Raw genomic sequence first — 22,969 nt, forward strand, 5'->3', positions numbered from 1 at the left:
AGAATAACTATGAGGGAATCAAGTGAACCTGTTAGAAACTAGGCTGCAGACACTAAGAAGGTCATTCTTTGCACAGCCCATAGCAGTCTCCCAATGTTTATTACCAAAGGAAGCTCTGGATGTAAAAGAATGACTTGGAGTCAAGGAAAAAATGGACAAGTACTTGGAAAAGAAATCTACTGAGGGTTACTAAGCAGACAGCAGCCACATCCAGCTCAGGAAATTCTCTGTTCTAAAAATAATTGGAAGCTAGGCAAGCACTTGTGAGACATTTCATATATGCTTTCCCTGCTGTTCCCTAAGCATCTGTTTATAGCCACAAAGTTGAACACTGGACTAGATGGGCCTTTGGTTCAAACCAGTGTAGTAATTTTAAAGAGTACTTTTGCAGGAACTCAACATTAGGAGTCCAGGGATGGCAAAAGTTAAAAAATGGCATCTGTCTTCATTTCATTTGCTGAATGGGCCAGGGAGAGAAGACAGTTTAGGACTGTAAATGCTATGGCTTGAGCTTGCTATAAATTCAGAAGCCATGCATTTAATCTGAATACTTGCAAACACCCTGTAATTCCACTTGTACTGTAAACATACAAAGTACAGATTCACAGAGATGAAAACAAAAAGGGAATTGAAACAACCATCTCATCTGACCTTATCTTTAGGACAAAGAATTTACACAGTAATTTTTATCAAGCCCTTTATCACATGAAAGACAATGTCAAGAGACTGTTACTGTACTTTGTAGACTATTTCTGAGTAAGCTCCCAGCTCCTTCACCTAGGTTTGTCCAATTCAGCCATTTACCACTACTAAAAGGGGAAACATTGCACTTGGCTCTGGTGGCACTATCTACAATGTGTCTTATGTTAGTTTTTCCACTTTCAGGACCTGTGCTTGCTGCAATTCAATTCATTAAACAGGCAGAAGACTGTCAGAAGGTGGAGAGTTTCTTCTGGATTAGTGAACAGAGCTCACTAGTGTGCAGATGACTGTCAGGTCCAGCAAGCACCAGATCTGGCACTGAGGTGGAGTGGGCCTGGGGAGCTGGGAACAGGAACAGAAGAGGAGAAAGAGGAAGAGGGAGAAGTAGATGCCTTCAGGCAGTAACAAGCTATCAGCCTCATTCAGGGTGCTTGAGGAACTGCAGCCTAAAATGCATGTCTTTCCCTGTATATTCCTGCAATTCGAAAATGCAGGCCAGTGCAATTTCCTGTGCTGAATTATTTAATGATTATACAAGGCCATGTTTGCCTGTATGAAATTTGTAATTTGTTCCACATGTTCACACTAAAATTTCTTACAGTATGCCTAAGAGGAAGGAATTAGTCACCCCAAACCTACTGTCATGCTAAAATGGTTAATTAACATAACCCCAAAGGGTCACATTTCAGTCAAGAGCCAGTAATGAACTACATGAAATGGTTAGATGTTTAGATCTTATTTTTAATGCACAGACTGCTATGGAACATAAAGTCTAACAAAAGATTAAACTGTCTTGACCCTTCCTCCCAGGGGAGACTGGCTAGCAAGACTAGGACACTCCTTTAAGGGATGGGACAGTATGTGATGGGACAGTATGTGCAGAGTCTGCAATCCTGACAGCAAGACAAAGAGAGAAAGACCTCTGAGGTAACCTCTGGGAAGATGAATTTCTTTTTAAAGTTTAATTTCTTTTTAAAGTTTTTCCAACTTCAGGAGTTAGTGTCTGGTTTAGATATGAACACATACTTGCATTTTACCTTAGCATGGCTGGAGTTAAGTGAGATGAGGGCAGACAGCTAACAGTAAGGCATTCCTCAGCCAAGAACATGACAGATTTTTGAGCTGGAGCCCTGAGACACTTTAAAACTCAACCTCCACAACGTCAAGAGACTAAGAAGAGTCTCATAAGTCTGGAGGAGAGTTGGTAACACAGCCATGAGTGGAACCTTAGGTGTCTGCCAGTGACATTTGATGATGCTGAAGGCTGTCTGGCATGGGTGAGATATTAAGCTATGCATTTGAATACCCAAGGTCATGATACTCTTTGTAACGTCATGCATGAACAGGGACCTTGTATTAGAGCACTAGCTTTAGAAAACATTCGAGTGATTTGTATAAACTTTCTTATCTCACTTAGTAAATGTTCAAGTCATGACTGCTAAATGTTTACACAGTGAAATAAAAATATTGTTTTCACTGCTTTAAAGGGGAAGGTTATGGAGCAGATCATCTTGAATGCTATTACACAGCATGTGCAGGACAGCCAAGAGATCAGGCTTAGTCATCATGGGTGCATGAAGGGCGGGTCCTGCTTGACAAACTTGATCACCTTCTACAACAAGGTAGTCTGTTTCATGGACAAAGGAAAAGCTGTGGATGTCATTTACGTGGACTTTAGTGAAGAATTTAACACTGTCTCCCACAGTATCATCCTGGAGAAACTGGCTGCTCATGGTTTGGTTAGGTGGGCACTTCACTGGGTGAAAAACTGCATGGATGGATGGATGGATGGATGGATGGACCCAAAAAGTGGTAGTGAATGGAGTTAAATCCAGTTGGTGACCAGTCAAGAATGACAATCCACAGGGCTCAGTAGGGGGGCCTGTTCTCTTCAATTTCTTTATCAATGATCTGGATGAGGGGATTGAGTGCACCTTCAGTAAGTTTTCAGATGACACCAAGTTGGAAGGGAGTGCTGATCTGCTTGAAGGTAGGAAGGATCCACAGAGTGACCTGGTTCAACAAGGCCAAATGCCAGGTCCTGCACTTGAGTTGCAGTAAACCCATGCAATGCCACAGTGGGGAAGAGTGGCTGGAAAGCTGCCTGGCAGAGAAAGACCTGGGTGTGTTGATCAATGCCTGGCTGAATATGAGCCAGTACATGCCCAGGTGGCCATCAAGGCCAACAGCATCCTGGCCTGTATCAGGAATAATGTAACAGCAGGACCAGGGAAGTGATTGTCCACCTGTACTCAGCACTGATGCGGCTGCACCTTGAATACTGTGCTCAGTTTTGGGCCCCTCACTACAAGGTAATAGAGTTGCTGGAGTGGGTCCAAAGAAGGGCAAAGAAGCTGGTGAAGGGTCTGGAAAACAGGTCTTATCAGGAGCAGCTGGGTGAACTTGGGTGGTTTGTTCTAGGCTGGTTTAGTCTGAAGAGGAGGCTGAAGGGAGACCTTATTGCTCTCTGCTTTAAAGGAGGCTGTACTGAGGTGGTTGTTGGTCTCTTCTTAAAAGTAACAAGTGGTAGGACAAGAGGAAATGGCCTCAAGTTCCACAAGGGAGGTGTAGATTGGAAGAAACCTTTTCACTGAAAGAGTTACCAAATACTACAATAGACTCCTCAAGGAGGTGGTTGAATCACCATCTCTGGAGATGTTTAAAAGATGTGTAGATGTGGACATGATTTAGCATCATCATAACCTAAGTTATACTGTGAAGATAACGGTTGAGCTTGATGGTCTTAAAGGGCTTTTCCAAACAAAATGATTGTATGATTCTATGAAACAATATTACAATTGTGGCTTACATTTTTAATGGATAAATTAATCTGAGATTTGGTAAATTAGTTCCTTAGTCTAAGTAATTAATTTTCCTATAGAATTGTTCCTGAGTCCTACATAAAAGGCTGTTTGTCTTTCCCTTGCTGAGATTCCTAGAGCTTTTTAAACAGGAAAATGACAGGCATTGATCACCTCACGCAGAAGCTGGTGCACTTCAGGGAGAAAATGCATTAGCAGATGAGCTGTTTGATGGGTTAACAGTTTTGGTTTGCCTAATTTATGTATTTATTTATTTATTTAAATAAGGCACAGCATTGTGTAAGCATCAGAATTAGAAATACTTGATTCCTCTCTTACTGAGGAAGATAAATTCAAAATAGGGTTTTGGCTTTTAGGTTGGCCTTTCATTTAAGTAGCTCCTGCAATACTCATGGAAAATGGGTGCGTCATTTTGGGGTTCTTCCTCTATTCCCATGCTTATTTGCAAAGAGAGACCACTTGGCTTTGTGTTTCAGCTGGTTCACTTCCTTAGCACTAGGGGCCTGGCAAGGGGAGCCAGAGGAACTACCAGGTATTGTCCAGTCTCCCCTCCTATTTTCAGGCTACATACAACAGTGTTTCCTATTGTAGGCATTGCATAGATTACATTCATTGCTGCTCATTTGCTGCTCTAAGTTTAAACAATTTAAGTTGTCTGCTAGGAACTGGTTAGAAGAATCAGTGCTTGTGTGATTCAAAGGACTGAATGCATCTGGCCAAGCTAATTTTAGGCTTGTGATAAACCACAGGAAAAGTTAGTAAGTTTTCAGGAAAAAAAAAAAAAAGCATACATTTTGAACTTCTCTTTTTCTATTATAACATCCAAGTTCCTGCAAAAGCCACCATGGTGAGATAACAAGGAATTTATCATAATCTATCCAACATTTCAGCACTAGAGTGAGACTAGTCGCTGTCTAGATTCTCATATTTAATATGGCACTGACCTGGCAATCATTATACTAGGGAGCTGAAGTGCAGAGAAAAAGGCATTTTGATCCTCAGATATACAGAGACAATCTAAAAGAGGCTTTCTAAGCCTGTCCTAACTCATCTTTTTCATTTTGTGGTTTAATGTTCAAACGCTTACTGGGCCAGGGACAGTGAGGTTCTTGTGCAGACTGATGGCTAAAGCGTGACCAGGAGATGGGTACATGTTTTAGTGATTGCTCCTGTGAACAGCTAAATATTTTATGGAAACAGCTTCAACAAGAAAAAAAAATCATAAATACACCTCAGACCAGCAGACCAAATAACTCAAGCTGACAGTATGGTCTGCTAAACCAGCATTTTGCTCTACCCAATGCCAGTGATGCCATTTGTGCTATACACTTGAGTCCTTCTGTTTATATATTAACACTTTCTATTTCCTCTTATTTCATATACTTGGTAGCATTGTGGTAATCTCTAGTTTTGAGCATCACAAAAAGATGTACCTGTCAAAAACACCTGCAAAACTGGCAGAAGCCTTCATCTTTCAAGCTTTCATATGTATTTACAGCATTTCTTGTTTGTTTGTTTTCTCTTTATTTTGTTCTGTATTTACTGATAGAAATTATGAACTCATTCGGCCTGAGCTATGTCTACACCATATGTTGAGTGCAGGTTGTAGTCCAGGACTCTTGTAGCATACTGCTTGGCCCATGGGCTGGGAGGTGTGAGACAGGTGGGAAGCATGGCTAGGAGCTGAAAAGGAACTGCTTTCTAAACCACATCTCAAGTGTGAAGACAACACCTACTAGCTAAGTGGTAAAAGCCAGCTTCTTAAGCTGTCCCACATCTGTATCGTTGTTAATGTGCTCTGATGTCTGGTTGCAAGATCAAAAAGGTTTACTTAAAACACTGTGGATTGAACTGATGACTTGACTCTGCACTGTAATCAGCCCTGAACCCTCAGGCACTCTTTTGTTCTCCTCTGGGAGGTAACACCTAGGAGCTGAGATTCAGTCAAAGACACTGTTCCTTACTACCCCTTTGTTACCTATTCCTGCTTCTCAGCCTGAGTTTCATAGTTTCATAGTTTCATTTAGGGTTGGAAGGGACCACAAGGATCATCTAGTTCCAACCCCCCTGCCATGGGCAGGGACACCCCACACTAGATCAGGCTGGACAGAGCCTCATCCAGCCTGCTCTTAAACACCCCCAGGGACGGGGCCTCGACCACCTCCCTGGACAACCCATTCCAGGGTTTCACCACTCTCATGGTGAAGAACCTCCTCCTCACATCCAGCCTGAAGTTTGTGTTGATAGTTGCTCTTTCCTCACTACCGCAGGCGATCTGGCTCTTCCATGCCCTAGAGTTAGCACCACAGCCGGGTTCGGAGTGGGTGCTGGGTTCAAGCATGCAGTGCACACGTGTCTGTGGCTATATGGTTCTGGTGGCGGGAACAGATGCAAACAGTTTGAAAGGATGCCAAACAGCTGCTGCCATGAGATACAGAATTGTGCCTCTGTATGACTGATGAGGTTTTTAATAAAGAAGAGCAGTCTTTGTCAAAGAGTACTCTGCAAAGCAGAGGTTTCAGCCTTGTCTCTGTTCATAACCACATCACATCCTGTCGTTAGGTGAGGCTGAGACATCCCATGTGTGAGGAACACCCACTAACAAAGCTTTTCTTCGGGCTGGCGGGCCTCTCTGGGGCACAGCTGGCAGGCATGGCACATTGCAATTATGCCACCAGTGCTGTGAGATTCCAGAAACACCATCACAAGCCCACGGCATCACTCGGCTGCAGCGGGATAACCACCACCAGCCGCTATTCTAGCTAGCCTAACGCCTGTGCATGTCTGCATATTAAACTGTTTCCAGTGTGTACGTTTAATCACTCTGCCACCTTGTGGTCTTGTCAAGAATTTAAGTATAAAAATCGAAAATTGTGAATTGATGCTCCTCCTTCCTACCCCTACCCCCCACCCCCCCCCCAAATAAAAGAGAGGGGGGAAAGAAATAAAAACAAGACTGCTGAAATAAGTTAATTTTAACAGGGATTATTTTTCTAATGTAATATGCCAATATAATCTTTGCACAGGATGACAAAGAGAAACATACTTGACTCCATCACTAATGTCCCTCCACAATGAACAACAAAATATTTACCCCGTCTAATAAAAATGAAAAAAAAAAAAGGTCAGTAAAATGCTAGATAAGTCAATATTATCTTTCATGAAAGCATGTTGCAAGGAAGTGTTTGTCTGGGACCTCTTGTGTTCTCAAAATATTTATGGATATCCTGGAGTGCTGAAGAAATGAGATAAACTCTGAGGAATATTCTTCTAGAACAAATCAGAAACCACACTGCACTCAAATCTAGCAAAATCTTCAGATATGACCAGTCTCTTTAATCTGTTAAGAAATACTAGTCATTTAGCTAATTAGTTTTTAAATAGAATTAATCCCTTGGAGTCAATCACTCAACAATAGGCTCATAGCATAATATTGTGTGATTGGGTATACTGCTTATTTAGCATTACTTACTCAGCATGAGTAGCTAGATTTGCTGAAGCCTTAGGCCACAAGCTGTGAACTTTCACCTAGATATGCTGAATTTTTATCTGGTTAAGTGAAAAAGGGCCTCCAGAGCCAGCACAACCAGAAGATAAGGAAGATGCAACTGTTAGCAGAAGCTACAACTCAACAAGGCAGCAGCCTCCCTGGAGACAGTGAAGGAATCCTGTAAGGTGTCAGAAGATCCCAGACCAAAAATCACCACTGGAGCAAAAGACACATGGAAGATGTGTGAATAATGCATTTACTCCAGAGGGGTACCCCAAACAAAGAAATCCCCTGGCAATTATACATCAGTTATACCCTTACAATCTCTGCATGCACCATGTAACAAGACATTCACCTCCTAGATACTACTGATAGCAGTTTCAAATAATTTTGGTAGCAGGTATATTACATGATTCAATTTCAGGTCCCACAGTAAAGTATTGTTGTTAATTTTGCCAACAAGCAAAGTAAGCTCAGTCTGAATTACAGAAACACTCTGGAAGATTCTCCAAAAATGTAGATGGAGCAAAAGATTTTCACAATGCACTTGTGCATTAAATGACATGGATGCCTGTCACCTGATCAAATTAATATATTCTTGAAAAAGAATGCCAAGGTTTACAGAAATCATAGCCCTTCCCAGCCACTGCACTGCCTCCTCACCATTGTGAGGGAACATTCTGCAACTAAGAATGTCCTGGCTGATGACAAAGACTCAGTCACATACAACAAAAGTTGTTCTCTGCTGGACTGCGTACCAAACAGAACCAGCACCATCCCACTGGCTCCTGCTTCTGCTCCCAGCACAAACAAAGTACAACCTCCTAGTTTGGGTCATTTGGTGCAGGCTTGTATCCAGCAGAAACGGACTCTGCAAACAGATGCACACAACTTAGGAGCACAAAGTAACTCCTTTTTAGCTAATGCACACAGCAGACAGCCAGAACTAACATGCAGCTAGGCCAAGTGTTACTATGCCCTACATCAAGAACCCAGTGAGAGTTAGGGGAGCTGGCCATACTGGCTAAGGCAGAGAAGAGGCATCCTGTGCTGCTCCTTGCAGAGCAGTAACTCCCAGTAGTGCTGACTCTCTGTCTTGTGAGCCTTAGTATTGTTTTTATTTGTTTTTCCCTTATGGATTAAGGATGTCAGTAGACTTCCTACTGAGTCTTTGAACTGCAGACTATTTCCACTGCAATAATCATGCTTGCCTATGGTTTTTACTCATCTCTGTCACAGCTTTAGCTAAAATGCTTCACAGCTTCCTTCAGCCCACAGAGCCCAGGTCACGCAACAGTGTGAAGCCCATCAGAGCCATGAGGCACGGGGAGACAAACACCCCCCTTTCCTAAGGGATTGTGTCACAGCAAAAGTCAGCAGATGCTTGCCCTTGGTCAGACACAGGTGTTGTGACAGAAGCAGCAGGGGTGGGAGATGCCAGTGGGTGCCCAGTGCAGCTTGTCTGCATCTTCCTACCCACTGCCAGGCCCCGTAATGCTGGTTTGGGCCATCACCATTGGGCTATCTGCCTCTACCCGTGCTCTCACGCTCTAGTGTGAAAGAAAAGCCTAGAGGGTGCTGCCTCAGATCTGGGCAATGGCTAACATTTGAGCCTGTTTTCATTGTATTTACAGGGATACTTTATTCAAGGCATTTTGTGGAATTTTTATGGCATTTTATCAGCACAGAGATTTTACTGCAGCTCAGTCTGGCTCTAGTGCACGTGGACTGAATACAGGTTTTTCCCCAGACGAGACCCAGTGGTAGAGCAGCAACCAACCGACCCAGGCCCGGCTAGGCAAGAGCCGGCTGCCGCTAAGTAGAACGATTCCCCTTACGGCGACCCCGAGGTATTGTTGCCCGCCCCGCCTACCAGGGCCAAGCGCCTCCCAGTCAACCAGAGAATTAACCCAGTCTTGCGCGCGCGCCGCGGGCATCCTCCTCACTGCCTTCCTCACCGCCCCTTGCCGGCACCGCCTCGACGTGGGCGGGGGGACGCTATGGCGCGGCTTTCGGAAGGGATCGAGCTGGCGGACGCCATGCGGAGCCGCGCGGAGGTGGACGCTACGTTGCAGACAGCCAAACTGAACCCGGCGGAGCTGCTACCGGTCGTGCACTGCCTCAGCTTCGGCCCGCAGGCCGGCTCCGGCGACTGCTACCTGCTGCAGCTGGAGCCGGGCCTCAGCGACCAGCTGGAGGCGGGATGCAGGTACCGGCGGGGTAGGGCGCCCCCTGGAGGGCGGTCCCATATTCCCGGCGCCGTGTGGTGCTGGTGGCTGTAGCGGTCGGGTCCCCTATCCGGTGTTCGCTCCGCCGTGCGTGGGGGATGTTGGAGCAGTGGCGCTGGATGATGGCGATGGGGCAGGGCTGCGCGTCATAGGGCTGCCGACTGGCAGGGGTGAGCGGTCCCGGCTGCAGTGTTCGGTAGCTGGCACGGCTCTTCAACGTGGCGTTTTACAGACTTAATTTTTCCAGTACGGGTTGCATGAAAATGTAACTGTCCCCTAAACCTGGCTTGGTTAAACTGGTAACTAAAAGCCAGCACCAGCTGAAATAACCTCGAGAAAGCAAACAGATCCAGCACTTTTTCACTAGTATTTGTTACACATTTAGATTGTTTCAGCAACGTAGCGCTTGTGTGCGGGGGGGGGGGGGCGCGGCGGCGGAGTGGTTTATGTATTGTTACAGTGAGTCAGTGACAAGGACCGAAAACAACTCAATTCCTGTCCCCGGGAACATCTGATCGGGTAGCAATATTTTTACTGAAGTTTCCCAAACCCGCGGGGCTGTTGCATTGTGACTGTTCCCTCATTTTTTTAGTGTTTTTATCTGCATATAGAGAAATTGCTTCTCATGAGACTAGCCAAAACTGAGAAGAGTTCCTTGCTGGGCATATAAAGATAGATGCCTAAAAACAGACGACATCTTCATAATAGTGTTTCTGGCTTCTGAGATTTTCTTAGTGGAACTTTTGTGGTTCAGTGGATGGTGGGGTGCCTGCAAAGTTGACAAACAGGGCTGCAAAGGTCATACAGTGTTAGTGTAGACAATTGGTAGGCTGGTTATGTGACATCTGGACTCAAATTCTGCCTAATTTTTTTACTGTTTTAAAGTGCCTCTGTTGCAATTCCAGTGACATAATAAAAATGTTTAGAATTAGAATTTCCTCTAAATAAAATAGTCTCGAGAGGTGTGTGTCAGTAAGCCTGTTCATACTCAGTGCAATATTAATAAGGTGTCATTTGTTAGAGGCCTGAGTCATGCTGAGGACCACTTGGGGCACAGCCAAGCTTTGTTCATACACCCAACCTTTTGGAAGCAAGATGACCAATTTGATAAAACTGAATATGAGCATTTCACTTAGTGCAGCCTGAGGAGAACTGAATGTTCCCTTGTTGTATAGTCTTCAGTCTTACCACCTTCTGACTAGGAATCTGTTTAATTGAGTATGAGAGTTGAAAAGGAGTATTTGCATTGATTCTTTGTACTGAAATGCTCTAGATGATAGTTTTCTTTCCTGCTTCTAATTACTTGCAAAAAATGTGTATATTTTTGAGGGAGTTATCTGAAGGATGCTGCCCAACAGATAGACTTTCTATTTGCTTTCTTGTTTCACAATGAGTCAGTTTCAGTCTTCATTAAAGAACAATTGGAGTTGTAATCTCATAAGATTAATGAACTAGTTCATCCTTTAAGCATCACTTACTCAGTGTTATAAGGGGGGTTGTGTAATAAGACAAGTGAGGAGGTTCAACTGTTATCTGCATGAAAACCTTAAATATTTGTCTTTGGGAATAAATCAAAAAGATGAGAAAAAAGAACACCAGTATTATGATATTATAGATTAACTAGCAATTATATCTTTATCTTTTGGGATACTGCTACTGTTGCTACCAAATAGAGCTAGTTTGTATCTTCTTTACCAATGTATAAACGTGCAAAAATATCACACGAATTTAATAGGTTTTTCATCCTGAAATAGAGATAAAAATACATCTTTGTTTTTGTGCTCTTTTTTTCTTCAGCCTAGTAATCCGTGGTGAAAAGCATGAGCAAGTAGTGTTGTGCAGCAAAGATAAAACTTATGACATGAAAATAGCAGATACCTCAAATATGCTGCTGTTTATTCCTGGCTGCAAGACTCCAGAACAGCTGAAGGCAGATCAAGCATCTTGTAATGTTATCCATTCACAGGTATGTTGTGCTGGGGTTTTGCTTGTTTGCTTTAATTCTCTGCTTTCTTTTCTCTATAATCTCTTGTATTTTATCCAAGATGTGTATGTGAAACCTAAGTGGGATTCAGTTGCCTAAACATAGGCTTCTAATGCCATTTTAGATGCCTTGTGGTATTGGTTTAGCTATGAGCTACAACTGCAGAAGGATGTGTCTCCTGAAGGCTCTTTGTATATTGATCAGCCCCACGAGGATGTCTTTATAAATATGCTTTATACACAGGGGGCACACTATACCTTAGGGTGTCCAAATGGCTCTAGGGCCCTTCTTTAGGCAACTGAATTTTATCCATAATGTATGATAATTATTGTTTCTGAGAAATGAAAACGTTGGTTTATTTTCAGAGGATAGTAATTACTCATGGTAGGTATTAAAAGCTTTCACAGAAAATCTAATTTCTCAGTGTTAGCAGCTATTTTTAAAGTAACCTGTTTGCATATTGAGTTCTTAGGAGTGCTTTCCCTAAAGGGCAGATTATGCCAAGTCATGCCTGAATATATTTATTTAAATACAGAAATATATTCAAAGGTGACTCTCTTTCAAGTAGCATCTGGAAAGATTTGTTGGATTGAATGATTTTTAGAGTTCTCAGCTTAAAGAATTTATTGTTCTCTGATCTTCTAAAGTGTAGTTAATAAAATTCTACTAAAAACAGTTAGGCAAATATTATTACTAGGTCATTATTTGCTGTAATGGATATAATGATATCATTGAGGAGTAATCCTGCTTGTTCTTAGATGAACGCAACAATCAAAACAACATCATTTCTTCCATGAAGTCAGCAGCATAGCTAATAGAAAAAGCTAATTCAAACAGAAGTAGATTCCTGAGAAAGTAATATTCTTCCACAAGCTTCTTTTGCTGTTAAATGATCTCACTAGTCCTCTGAAGTCACACATCAATGTAATGTAAATGTGATTTGCTTAGGAATTATATTTAGAGTTTTATTTATAAGAGCTTTCTTAATATTTTCCAAAATGCTACATGGTGTATTGACACTGTAATTGTGAAAAGGCAGAAGATGCTCTGTTCACAGTATCAGTATCACTAAGGTTGGAAGAGACCTCAAAGATCATCGAGTCCAACCTGTCACCACAGACCCCAGTACTAGACCATGGCACCAAGTGCCACGTCCAATCTCCTCTTGAACACCTCCAGGGACGGTGACTCCACCACCTCCCTGAGCAGCACATTCCAATGACGAATTACTCTCTTGGTGAAGAACTTTCTCCTCACCTCGAGCCTAAACTTCCCCTGGTGCAGCTTGAGACTGTGTCCCCTTGTTCTGGTGCTGGTTGCCTGGGAGAAGAGACCAACCCCTTTCTGGCTACAACCACCCTTCAGGTAGTTGTAGAGAGCAATGAGGTCACCCCTGAGCCTCCTCTTCTCCAGGCTAAACAATCCCAGCTCCCTCAGCCTCTCTTCATAGGGCTTGTGCTCAAGGCCTCTCACCAGCCTTGTTGCCCTTCTCTGGACACGTTCAAGTGTCTCAATGTCCTTCTTAAACTGAGGGGCCCAGAACTGGACACAACTATCTACTCACTATCTTGGGTCTTCACTGCCCTTCTCCTGCAGTCTCAGTCTCCTGCTGCTCTTTGCACAACTTGCAAGGCTAATATAGCCAAAGCATCTGCCCATAACTGCAACATCTGTTGCCTTTGTTAGAGGCACTTTGAACATATTTTTATCCACCAACAGAGGATTTTTCTTCTTCACTGCCTGTGATATTGTTTTAAATTGAAAATATTGCAATGATTATTTCCTTCTTAAAATAAGTACCCACATAATAAAACTCTCATTCTCAGTGTCTAGATTAACGCTTTTTGCTGGCAGCTTTTTGGAAGCTTCTTTAAATCCAAACCATAGGTTCAAATATTTTAAGAGTCATTGTTTTTGATTGCAGATTGCTGGTTTCTCCAAGAACTACTGGGAATTAAGGAGATGTCGACCAAAACTGAAGAAGCTGAGGAAGCTTTTAATGGAAGACCCATATGAAGGGCCAGACAGTCGGAAAGATCCGACTTCGACATTTTCAAAGGTAAATCAGCTACATAAATTACTTGCTTGCAATTGGCAATAAAGAGATTAAGTTCTTAACTACAGAAACACCTTTGTTTGCATGTTTCTCATGCTTGAGTTAATTTTTTCAGCCTACTATTCTAAAGAAGTTGGTAATTATTAGCAGTTCCACTGAGTAGCAGGTAAGCAACCTTTTTCAAGTGAAAAGAGGAAAAGGAAGGACATAAAGAAGGGGGTGCTGGTGGACAAGAAGCTCAACATGAGCTCTCAATGTGCACTTGCAGCCCGCAAAGCCAATCAGATCCTGGGCTGCATCAAGAGAAGTGTGGCTAGCAGGTCGAGGGAGGTGATCCTCTCCCTCTACTCAGCCCTGGTGAGACCCCACCTGGAGTACTGTGTCCAGTTCTGGAGCCCCTATTACAAGAGGGATGTGGAGGTGCTGGAACGTGTCCAGAGAAGGGCCACAAGGATGATCAGAGGGCTGGAGCACCTCTCCTATGAGGACAGACTGAAGGAGTTGGGGCTGTTCAGTCTGCAGAAGAGAAGGCTCCGAGGTGACCTAATTGTGGCCTTCCAGTATCTGAAGGGGGCCTACAGGAAGGCTGGGGAAGGACTTCTCAGGATCTCAGGTAGTGATAGGACTAGGGGGAATGGAGTGAAGCTGGAGGTGGGGAGATTCAGGCTAGATGTGAGGAGGAGGTTCTTCACCATGAGAGTGGTGAAACCCTGGAATGTGTTGTCCAGGGAAGTGGTCGAGGCCCTGTCCCTGGAGGTGTTTAAGACCAGGCTGGATGAGACTCTGTCCAGCCTGATCTAGTGTGGGGTGTCCCTGCCCATGGCAGGGGGTTTGGAACTAGATGATCCTTGTGGTCCCTTCCAACCCTGAATGATTCTATGATACTATGATAGGATTTTTCCCTATTATTATTATGTGGAGAGTTTCTTGAAGACAGTTTTCAGCCTTTTGTAAATTTCTTGAGAATTGAATAACTACTAAGGTGTAGTGTAGCCTTTCCTCCTCCTTTGTGGCTGTCATGTATGACAGGTATATTTCTTATGTATGGCACAAAGACTTCCCTGTAGTTAGACTGGTTTTATACAGAAAAACCCTTTGGGAAGATGTCAGATGCAGGAAAACTTTCAGAGTGTGGTAAACCTTAGAAAATTCAGAGTCTGGGGAAAAAAAAAACCATTAATCTTTCTTCCTTTCATAATATAATGCATTTAGCATGCTTGCTGAAGCAAAGGAGGAGTAAAGATAACCTGATTTATTTCCTTACTTTTTTCCCCTGTCACAGTATACAACGGAAGATTTGTTAAGTCTGATTCAAGCAAGTGAAGAAGAAATACTGCACCAATTGCAGGTTATAGATGCCTGTAAAATTGAAGGTATTGATCTCTAAAGAATATTACTGCCTATGACAAAATAACATTGTGGGTTTTTTCCCCAAAATATCTGTGTCTCCTTCTAAGACCCATTCCACATCCTCGCCTTTCAAGGTGCAAGTTACTTCAATGTACTCATACCTGCTTCCATGTTTCCTATATTCTTTGCTCTCATGAATCTGATCAAAAGGATAAAACCAAGCAGGCATTAACCAGCCTAGCTCATGCCAGGGTAATTCCTTCTTTGCTTCTACAAATACTGGCACCACAGTATTCCACCCACAGCATAAGTATTTTTTGGCTAGTTGCCCTCTTCATAGATGAATGGGTGTTCCTTTCCGCAGTTCTAGAGGCAAAAATAGTTGATCCTTAGGCAACCCCAGCCCTGCAATATTCTTTTGTTCCTCTCAGACTGAGTTTATCTCAGAAGTCTCCTTACCATGTGAGGTAAGGCTGGAACAAGCGCTTCACCATGGGACAGTCCTACTCAAGGGTAACTTGACCAAGCCCAGAACCTCAGCTGGACACCAGGTGAAAGCAGTCCTAGAGTTATAGGGCAGGACTGAGCTCTGGAAGTTAGTTGGGTTCAAACCCCTGCTTTAGAACAGGGCCAACTTGGAGCTAGCTGGCTGTTCAGGGCCTTGGCTAGTTGAGTTCTGAGCACTTCTATGGGTGGAGGCTGCACAGCCTCTGTCCAGGAGGTTCCAGTGTTCAACTATCTGCAAGGGCAAAAAAATTCTCCTAATACCCACCTAAGATTTCCCTTGCTGCAACTTGCACGTGTTGCTTCCATCCCTGTCACTGAGCACCACTGGGTAGACTTCTGTTCCATCTTCCCTATGTCATTGCATTAGGTAGGTAAGGACAATCTCACAGATAACTTTTGTCATTTACAGCTGCACAGCACTGTTGCACCAGAACTGTGCTGTGTCATATCTGGATTTCTGTGGACCTGGCTGTACCTGAAGTGCCATGTTGCAGGGCCAGTGCAGCGCGATCTGTTCATGCAGTTCTGTGTCTAAATTAATTATTAGTTCTTCCACATCTGATTCCTCTTGGGATTTGTAGTGTCTGTGTATCTGTAGCCATTAATCTACATAGTTATGAATAACTGAGATGTCTTAATTTCTTTCTCCTTTGTATTTGCTCTTACTATCGTGTTCTTTTCCTCACTTCTAATCCTGAAAAAGGGCAGAATGTTCTTGCTGTACTTTCAAAAGGTGTGACCTAAATGTCCAGACTCCTGTAATGTGTCTTCAGGGGATCAGAATTAAGGTGTTAGTATTTTCCTGCTAACACTGTTAGATGTTTTTGTATTTGGCAGGATATTGGAGAATTCTAGAATTTGACTATGAAATGAAACTTTTGAATCATGTGACACAGCTAATTGACTCTGAGTCCTGGTCTTTAAGTAAGGTTCCTTTACATACCTGCCTTGAAGAACTTGGATCTTTAGAGCCCAGGTAAGCAATTACTTTAGTACTTATAATTGTCTACAATGATTATTAGATAATTGTCATCGTTATTAATTATTCATTAAAACTACAGTCTTTTAACTCTAGATGTCAGTTACCATGGTGTTTTGGCTCTGAAATATACGAGGGCATTAGTAGTTTAGACAGGTTAGCAAACTGATTTTAGTGTCTATTGGTAACACTTCCATGGATTCAATAATGGAAACATTGCTGCTGAAGTGTAAATAACAGAAGCAGCATGTACTTAAGCCATAAATTGCTGTCCATTTGAAATACTTGTTCTGATGCTATAGCTATCAGAAAAGTTTAGATTACTTACTGTGTAATGTCTGACATGATGGTATATTACAAGAGGGATGTGGACGTGCTGGAGCATGTCCAGAGAAGGGCCACAAGGATGATCAGAGGGCTGGAGCACCTCTCCTATGAGGACAGACTGAAAGAGTTGGGGCTGTTCAGTCTGTAGAAGAGAAGGCTCCGAGGTGACCTAATTGTGGCCTTCCAGTATCTGAAGGGGCCTACAGGAAAGCTGGGGAGGGACTTCTCAGGATCTCAGGTAGTGATAGGACTAGGGGCAATGGAATGAAGCTGGAGGTGGGGAGATTCAGGCTGGGTGTGAGGAGGAGGTTCTTCACCATGAGAGTGGTGAAACCCTGGAATGGGTTGTCCAGGGAGGTGGTCGAGGCCCCGTCCCTGGAGGTGTTTAAGAGCAGGCTGGATGAGGCTCTGGCCAGCCTGATCTAATGTGGGGTGTCCCTGCCCATGGCAGGGGGATTGGAACTAGATGATCCTTATGGTCCCTTCCAACCCTGAATGATACTGTGATACCATGATACTATGATTTCCTGATGTAATGCTGAATTCAGATTGTAGGAGTTGAATTTATTGTACCACCATTTGGTATCAGGAAACAATGTCAGATTACTGGTCAAACAAAGTCTTAAGTTTATACCATGCTGCCATTTTCCATTTATTTGGCTTTTGGCTCAAAAAGAAATCTTGATTTAGTGTTAGTGTCTGCACTAACTTGCATCACTTCTCATTGGAAAGAAATGACATTGCAAGAGTCTCTTCCTTATTCTCCTTACACATTTTAGACTTTGCTAGTTATAACTAGGAAGTGACTTCCTGAATTAACTCCCTTCTGTCTTTTTTGTCACCTCTTGACCTCTTTTTAATTTACTTATTTATCCATTTTTTCTTGTCAGCCATGAAGCTATGTCTTCTCCTCCACTGATACTTTTTTCTTCCTTTACCTGTTACTTCATCTTGGCAATTTTCTGTAATCTCCTAATGAACAATTTTAAAACTTAATTTCTGATTGTTTTTTGTTTTCATATTAGAGAGATGATAGAACATATTCTTTTAAGCTACGGAAGGAAATACATTGATGATGGTAAGTTTTGGGAAGCATGCATGTTTTAATTTTGTGTAAATGAGAGTTATTCATGAGTAAATACAGATTTTGTGAACATGGTCCAAACAACTGAATTTGCTACAATGCCAGTAAAACCAGGAGGCAAACGGTGAGCTAAAGATCAGTAAAACTGTTAAAGTTTCATATGAAAAAGGAGTATTAAACTGTACAAGATGTAAAGGAAAAATCAGAAACTATCAGAGGTACCTGAGGTAATTTATTAGGTGTCTTCAAGCCATAATTTTGTGAATGAAGACAGACTGCTTGTAAAATGTAGATGGAATCCCTCTCAGGATATTCTAGGAGGTCTCGGATATCATCTGTTGAAACAAATGTGCTATTGTGAATAGTCAATGGTGTGTAGCTTGCCTGAAGTAGACTTCTGCATTTGGTCCTTTGAACTGCACCACATAGAGTGTTTCAGTGCTTTAATCTCAATCTGAATTCTTCCTCACAACTGTTTTCATTTTAGATTATCACCTTAGTATATTTAGGCAGGTTGCACAAGAACAAGATTGAATTGCAGGAAGTTCAGATGGCTGAAGAAGCGGAAGGAAGTGTTTATGCCTGACATTGTTCAGAGAATTTTAGTCAAGGCAGTGAGAATGAAAATGATTTCTCCTTATTCCCCTAATAATCTCATATTATAAAGGTAATTATGGAAGTGAAAGTTTTGTTTAATTGTTCAGCCACAGACAGCAAATATTTTAACATAAGTCATTCAGAAATGGGAATGAAAGATAGGTAGGAGAAGGTGTCACTGTGGAAAGGGGTAGCTATATCAATTGATATGAATGCATTCTGTACCTTGGAGAGCATTGCACACACACATCATATTCAGCTCATTTTGTTCTTGAGAGTGAGAAGATACCAAAGTGATATCAAGTCAGGTTACTCTCCCTGAGGAAAAGGAAAACCAGGATGGTTATAGAGTCATTTCCTCCAGATGCATTCAAAACCTGCCTGGATGCATTCCTGTGTGGACTACCCTAGGTGATCCTGCTTTGGCAGTGGGGTTGGACCTGATGATTTCTGGAGGTCCCTTCCAACCTCTAATGTTCTGTGATTCTCTAATTCTGTTATACTTGTTTTGCAGAAGACTGCAGAACAGAATGAAATTACAAGGTTGTTCTCTGTTATCAAAAAACAAGAACCCGAGATAACCTACTTTTCTGTTTCTCAGCAGGAGAGGTTTACTTTGAAATGCAGGAAGATAAAATATGCAGAGCTACAGCACAAATGCTTTTGCAAAATGCAGTTAAATTCAATTTATCTGAGTTTCAAGAAGTCTGGCAACAAAGTGTCCCTGAAGGGATGACAACAAGGCTTGATCAACTTAAGGTAAAAGCATTCAGAAGTATGGATTCTGTTGTGAGCTGACTGTGAATTGACTATGTCATATGCAGATTGATTAAGCATATTGATTATTTCTGTCATCCTCTATGAGCATCAGCAGTCTGGAATCATGACAATTTGGGATTCTGTACACCTGGCACGTTTCAGTGTTTGAAAAAAACACTGAAAAACACTTTTAGCTGTGCAGTTAATACTTGCAAATGTAACTAGAACAGAGACTGAAGCAATTGTTGAGCAGATCATAGTGACAGTGAGTAGAGAGCAAGCACCATGAAAATCTGTTACTCAGAGAAGGCTGATGTTAGAACTCAATAGATTTCCCCCTTCTTGTGATGACAGAAATGATAAATTCTGCCTGTACAACAATACCTTTATGATACTTTTCCACTTTGCCTTTAGTAGCAGAGTTTTAGAAAGCTTTGGAGGTGCAAAGAGCCATCTGCAGGAATTCTTGCCAGAAAGAAGTTTTAATTGTTTTATCTTTACATTTTCTCTTTGCTGGTGATCTACAGGGCTTGGCTCTTGTGGATAAAAGTTCAAAACCAGAGACTATCTTCCTGCTCAAAGTAGAAGACTTACCTGAAGACAATCAGGAAAGATTCAACAGCTTATTCAGGATACGGGAAAAGTGGACAGAAGTGGATATCGCCCCATATATACAGTAAGGATATACTGGTTTTAATTAATTAGTGTTACAGTCTTCTCTTTTTGCACAGCTGACTTCTTATCAGCTGTGATTGCCTCTTTCCATTTCTAAGGAATACAAGTTACATATGAATAAAATTCCCATCCTCAGGATCTGGAGCTATATTTGTTCGATTTTAAATTGTGTCAAAATGTGATCTTAATAAAGCTAAATGGGTGCTAATTCTTCAGAATAAACCTCCTGACATTTATAGGCAGTTTCTATACTTACAACCCAAGAACTATAGAGCACTAGTGCTTCCTGTACTGTCCTTTGTTCTTTCAGTGTTTAACCCTTGCACTACATTACTCTCTGGAATATGTGTGAGCAGGTAGAGATTGTAACCCAGAAGTAACTGCATCAAACCCTTACGAATCTCTCTAAATTTACTGAAATATCATAAAGTAGTTCAAAGCTAACTGGTTTATCAGATTAAAAACCCTTTTGAGAATAGTAATAAACAACCAACCCTCCTAAAAAAAACAAGTCCTTGTTTCTGAAGTAAATTATGTAGTTTTGCCTGTTGCTTAAATAGAGTAGAATTAACCAGGTTGGAGAAGACCTTTGAGATCATTGAATCCAACCTATCACCCAACATTATCTAATCAACTAAACTATGGCACCAAGCACCCCATCCAGTCTCTTCCTAAACACCTCCAGTGATGGTGCCTCAACCATCTCCCTGGGCAGCCCATTCCAATGGGCAATCACTCTTTCTATGAAGAACTTCTTCCTAACATCTGGCCCAAACCTCCCCTGGCACAGCTTGAGACTCTGTCCTTTTGCTCTGGTGCTGGTTGCCTGGGAGAAGAGACCAACCCCCACCTGGCTACAACCTCCCTTCAGGTAGTTGTAGACAGCAATAAGGGCCAAGTTCTAAACTTTAAGTAGTTTAATGCACTGACAGTTACACTGGTTTCTTTGTTGGTTGTTTTTTGTTTTTTCTCCCAATACCCCCATACAGTTTATTGCTACTTACAAGCACTTCACTGGCTCATTTTGTACTCACATTGTCTGCTTTATTTCCTCTACAGAGACCTGTGTACTGAGAAGCAGACAGTTGGTACTCTTCTGACAAAATATGCTCGTTCCTCAACACAAAACGGTGTCAAAGTTTATAATTCTAGAAGACCCATCTCATAACAAGTCTTGTTTCAAGAACAGAGACTGCTGAATGGAAAATCAGTGGATGTTGCTTGTTGCTGCCTTCTGGGGAAAGTTGTCAGCTGGTATTCTACAGTGTTCTTAGAGTTTAAGAAGCTAAGATTCCTGAGCAAGTTGTTTTCTTCTAAGTGGAATGTGAGGGCACTTGCCTCTTCTAAGAAACTAGTGTCAGCAGCCCACACCCACCTTCCTTTGCTCACCTTCCTTTTCCTCTGTCTGTAGTTATACCAAGAGTCAAGGTACTTCTTGAATACATTTCAGCTGTCTATCTACAAATTGCGGTCTCACATTAAAAATTTAAACCTCCTTGATAATAATTGAATGGATTTCAACAGGAAAATTGAATGCTTAGCCATTTGCCCATTAGTGAACATTCCTAAAGGATTTGACCTTGTTATGACATTTTGAACACTGCAGACTTAGAGACAAGCTCATGATAAATTTGTCCTTGACTGAGAGAGATTACACCAGTCTTAAGTCTGGGAGGTGGTTCTTTTGGTGGTCATGTCTGTAACATTGGCACAAGCTCCTGACACTTCACCACATAGCAGAACTGCCTTTTAAATATTATGAAAATTGCAATCAAGTGAGAAGATATAGAACACAACATCTAAATGTTCTCTCATAAACTACCAGTACAATGTAGCTGAGGTAAAATTTTTACAGAAGACTACCTTTGCTTTTGACAACCATTGCTTTTTAAAGAGAACTTATCAAACAGATAATTGTAATGACAAATAATTGAACACAGAAACTGTGCCTTGAAAACTTAGGGCAGAATACTACTTTATATCAAGCAATGAAGCAGGAGCTTTTATATTCTTGTAAAGTGGAGTGCCTAAAATTGACATTTTGTAAATCATTAAAAAGGATTGTTTGTATGTCAGTGAAGCAGAGTTAGAGTAGAAATTTTTCAGGTATTTTTTCAAACCTTAACAATGGTAGGGGTTTTTTTCCATACAAAAAGTACTTGCTTCATCAAACTCTGACATAAGGTGTGCAAAACCTTGTAATTGCAAGCATGCCAAAGGTAGGGTGAGTGGGGAGAGGAAATAAACTATTAATCAAATGAACTTCTTAAAATGGATGTGTGTATCCTTGGGATATTATTATTGATAAAAAGCTGAATAAAAACTACTTCCTGACCTGTGCTTATTCTTGTCCCTTGATGCAATATTTGTGTTTCACGTCTCTCCAGTGTAGCAGTGAATATGAGCCTGCAGTGTGCCCAGGCAGCCAAGAGGGCCAATGGCATCCTGGCCTGCATCAGGAACAGTGTGGCCAGCAGGAGCAGGGAGGTCATTCTGCCCCTGTACACTGCACTGGTTAGGCCACATCTTGAGTACTGTGTCCAGTTCTGGGCCCCTCAGTTCAGGAAGGATGTTGACTTGCTGGAATGAGTCCAGAGAAGGGCAACAAAGCTGGTGAGGGGTTTGGAACACAAGCCCTATAAGGAAAGACTGAGGGAGCTGGGGTTGCTCAGCCTGGAGAAGAGGAGACTCAGGGGTGACCTTATCACTCTACAACTACCTGAAGGGAGGTTGTAGACAGGCGGATGATGGTCTCTTCTCCCAGGCAGCCAGTACCAGAACAAGAGGACACAGTCTCAGGCTGTGTCAGGGGAGGTTCAGGTTGGATGTTAGGAAGAAGTTCTATACAGAGAGAGTGATTGCCCATTGGAATGGGCTGCCCAGGGAGGTGGTGGAGTCTCCATCATTGGAGGTTTTCAGGAGGAGACCTGATGGGGTGCTTGGTGCCATGGTTTAGCTGTTTGGGTGGGTTGGATTGGTTGATAGGTTGGACGCGATGATCTTGAAGGTCTCTTCCAACCTGGTTTGGTTTATTTTAAATAAAGGTTTATTCTAAATAAAAAGTGGTATTTGACTCAGTTGTGTAGACTCAGGTGGCTTATAATGGCTGTCATGAGGAGTTACCTTGTTAGCTGTCTGTTTTCAACAGTGGTGATCCTTTAGCACCAGAGGTTTCTCCTCAGAGAGATCAACGGCAGTATGTATGTGAAGGCCTTGGAAATAAGTTCATGGCATCACAGAAATTTCCTTAGCTGAAATACACAAGATGATTAATAATCTTGTAGTCTGTGATGTGTTTTGTTTGTGAAACAAGAATTTAAGTGTTACATGAATAGTGCAGTATCATAATACCAGTGTAATGGTTCTGGTTTATCTGATGTTTGTGCACATAATCATTTTGTATCTTCAT

General features: G+C 42.2%; 1 protein-coding gene and 1 long non-coding RNA gene across 4 annotated transcripts; one reads left to right on the plus strand and one right to left on the minus strand.

Moving 5' to 3' along the window:
* Positions 1–1,452: 1,452 nt before the first annotated feature.
* On the plus strand, positions 1,453–21,894 carry DSCC1 (DNA replication and sister chromatid cohesion 1). 3 transcript variants are annotated; one of them, XM_068158642.1, is made up of 9 exons: positions 1,453–1,629; positions 11,040–11,208; positions 13,151–13,285; positions 14,565–14,655; positions 15,977–16,115; positions 17,471–17,523; positions 18,728–18,885; positions 19,413–19,561; positions 20,620–21,894. In XM_068158642.1, exons 1-9 carry the CDS (start codon positions 1,577–1,579, stop codon positions 20,726–20,728), a joined length of 1,056 nt encoding a protein of 351 aa, XP_068014743.1. In that variant the 5' UTR covers positions 1,453–1,576; the 3' UTR covers positions 20,729–21,894. The 3 variants fall into 3 exon arrangements, with proteins under 3 accessions (XP_068014743.1, XP_068014741.1, XP_068014742.1); XM_068158640.1 differs by lacking the exon at positions 1,453–1,629 and adding an exon at positions 8,984–9,223; XM_068158641.1 differs by lacking the exon at positions 1,453–1,629 and adding an exon at positions 8,984–9,223 and having other exon boundaries at positions 18,731–18,885.
* Positions 17,853–22,742, minus strand: LOC137451262 (uncharacterized). The gene is made up of 3 exons (XR_010989753.1): positions 22,684–22,742; positions 18,352–18,444; positions 17,853–17,864 (listed from the first exon to the last, which is right to left on the minus strand). It is a non-coding gene; the product is annotated as an uncharacterized lncRNA (long non-coding RNA).
* Between the last annotated feature and the right edge of the window lie 227 nt (positions 22,743–22,969).

Source organism: Melanerpes formicivorus, unplaced genomic scaffold (genome assembly GCF_026170545.1).
Source record: "Melanerpes formicivorus ecotype bairdi unplaced genomic scaffold, bMelFor1.0.p_v2 SCAF_40, whole genome shotgun sequence".
NCBI lineage: Eukaryota > Metazoa > Chordata > Aves > Piciformes > Picidae > Melanerpes > Melanerpes formicivorus.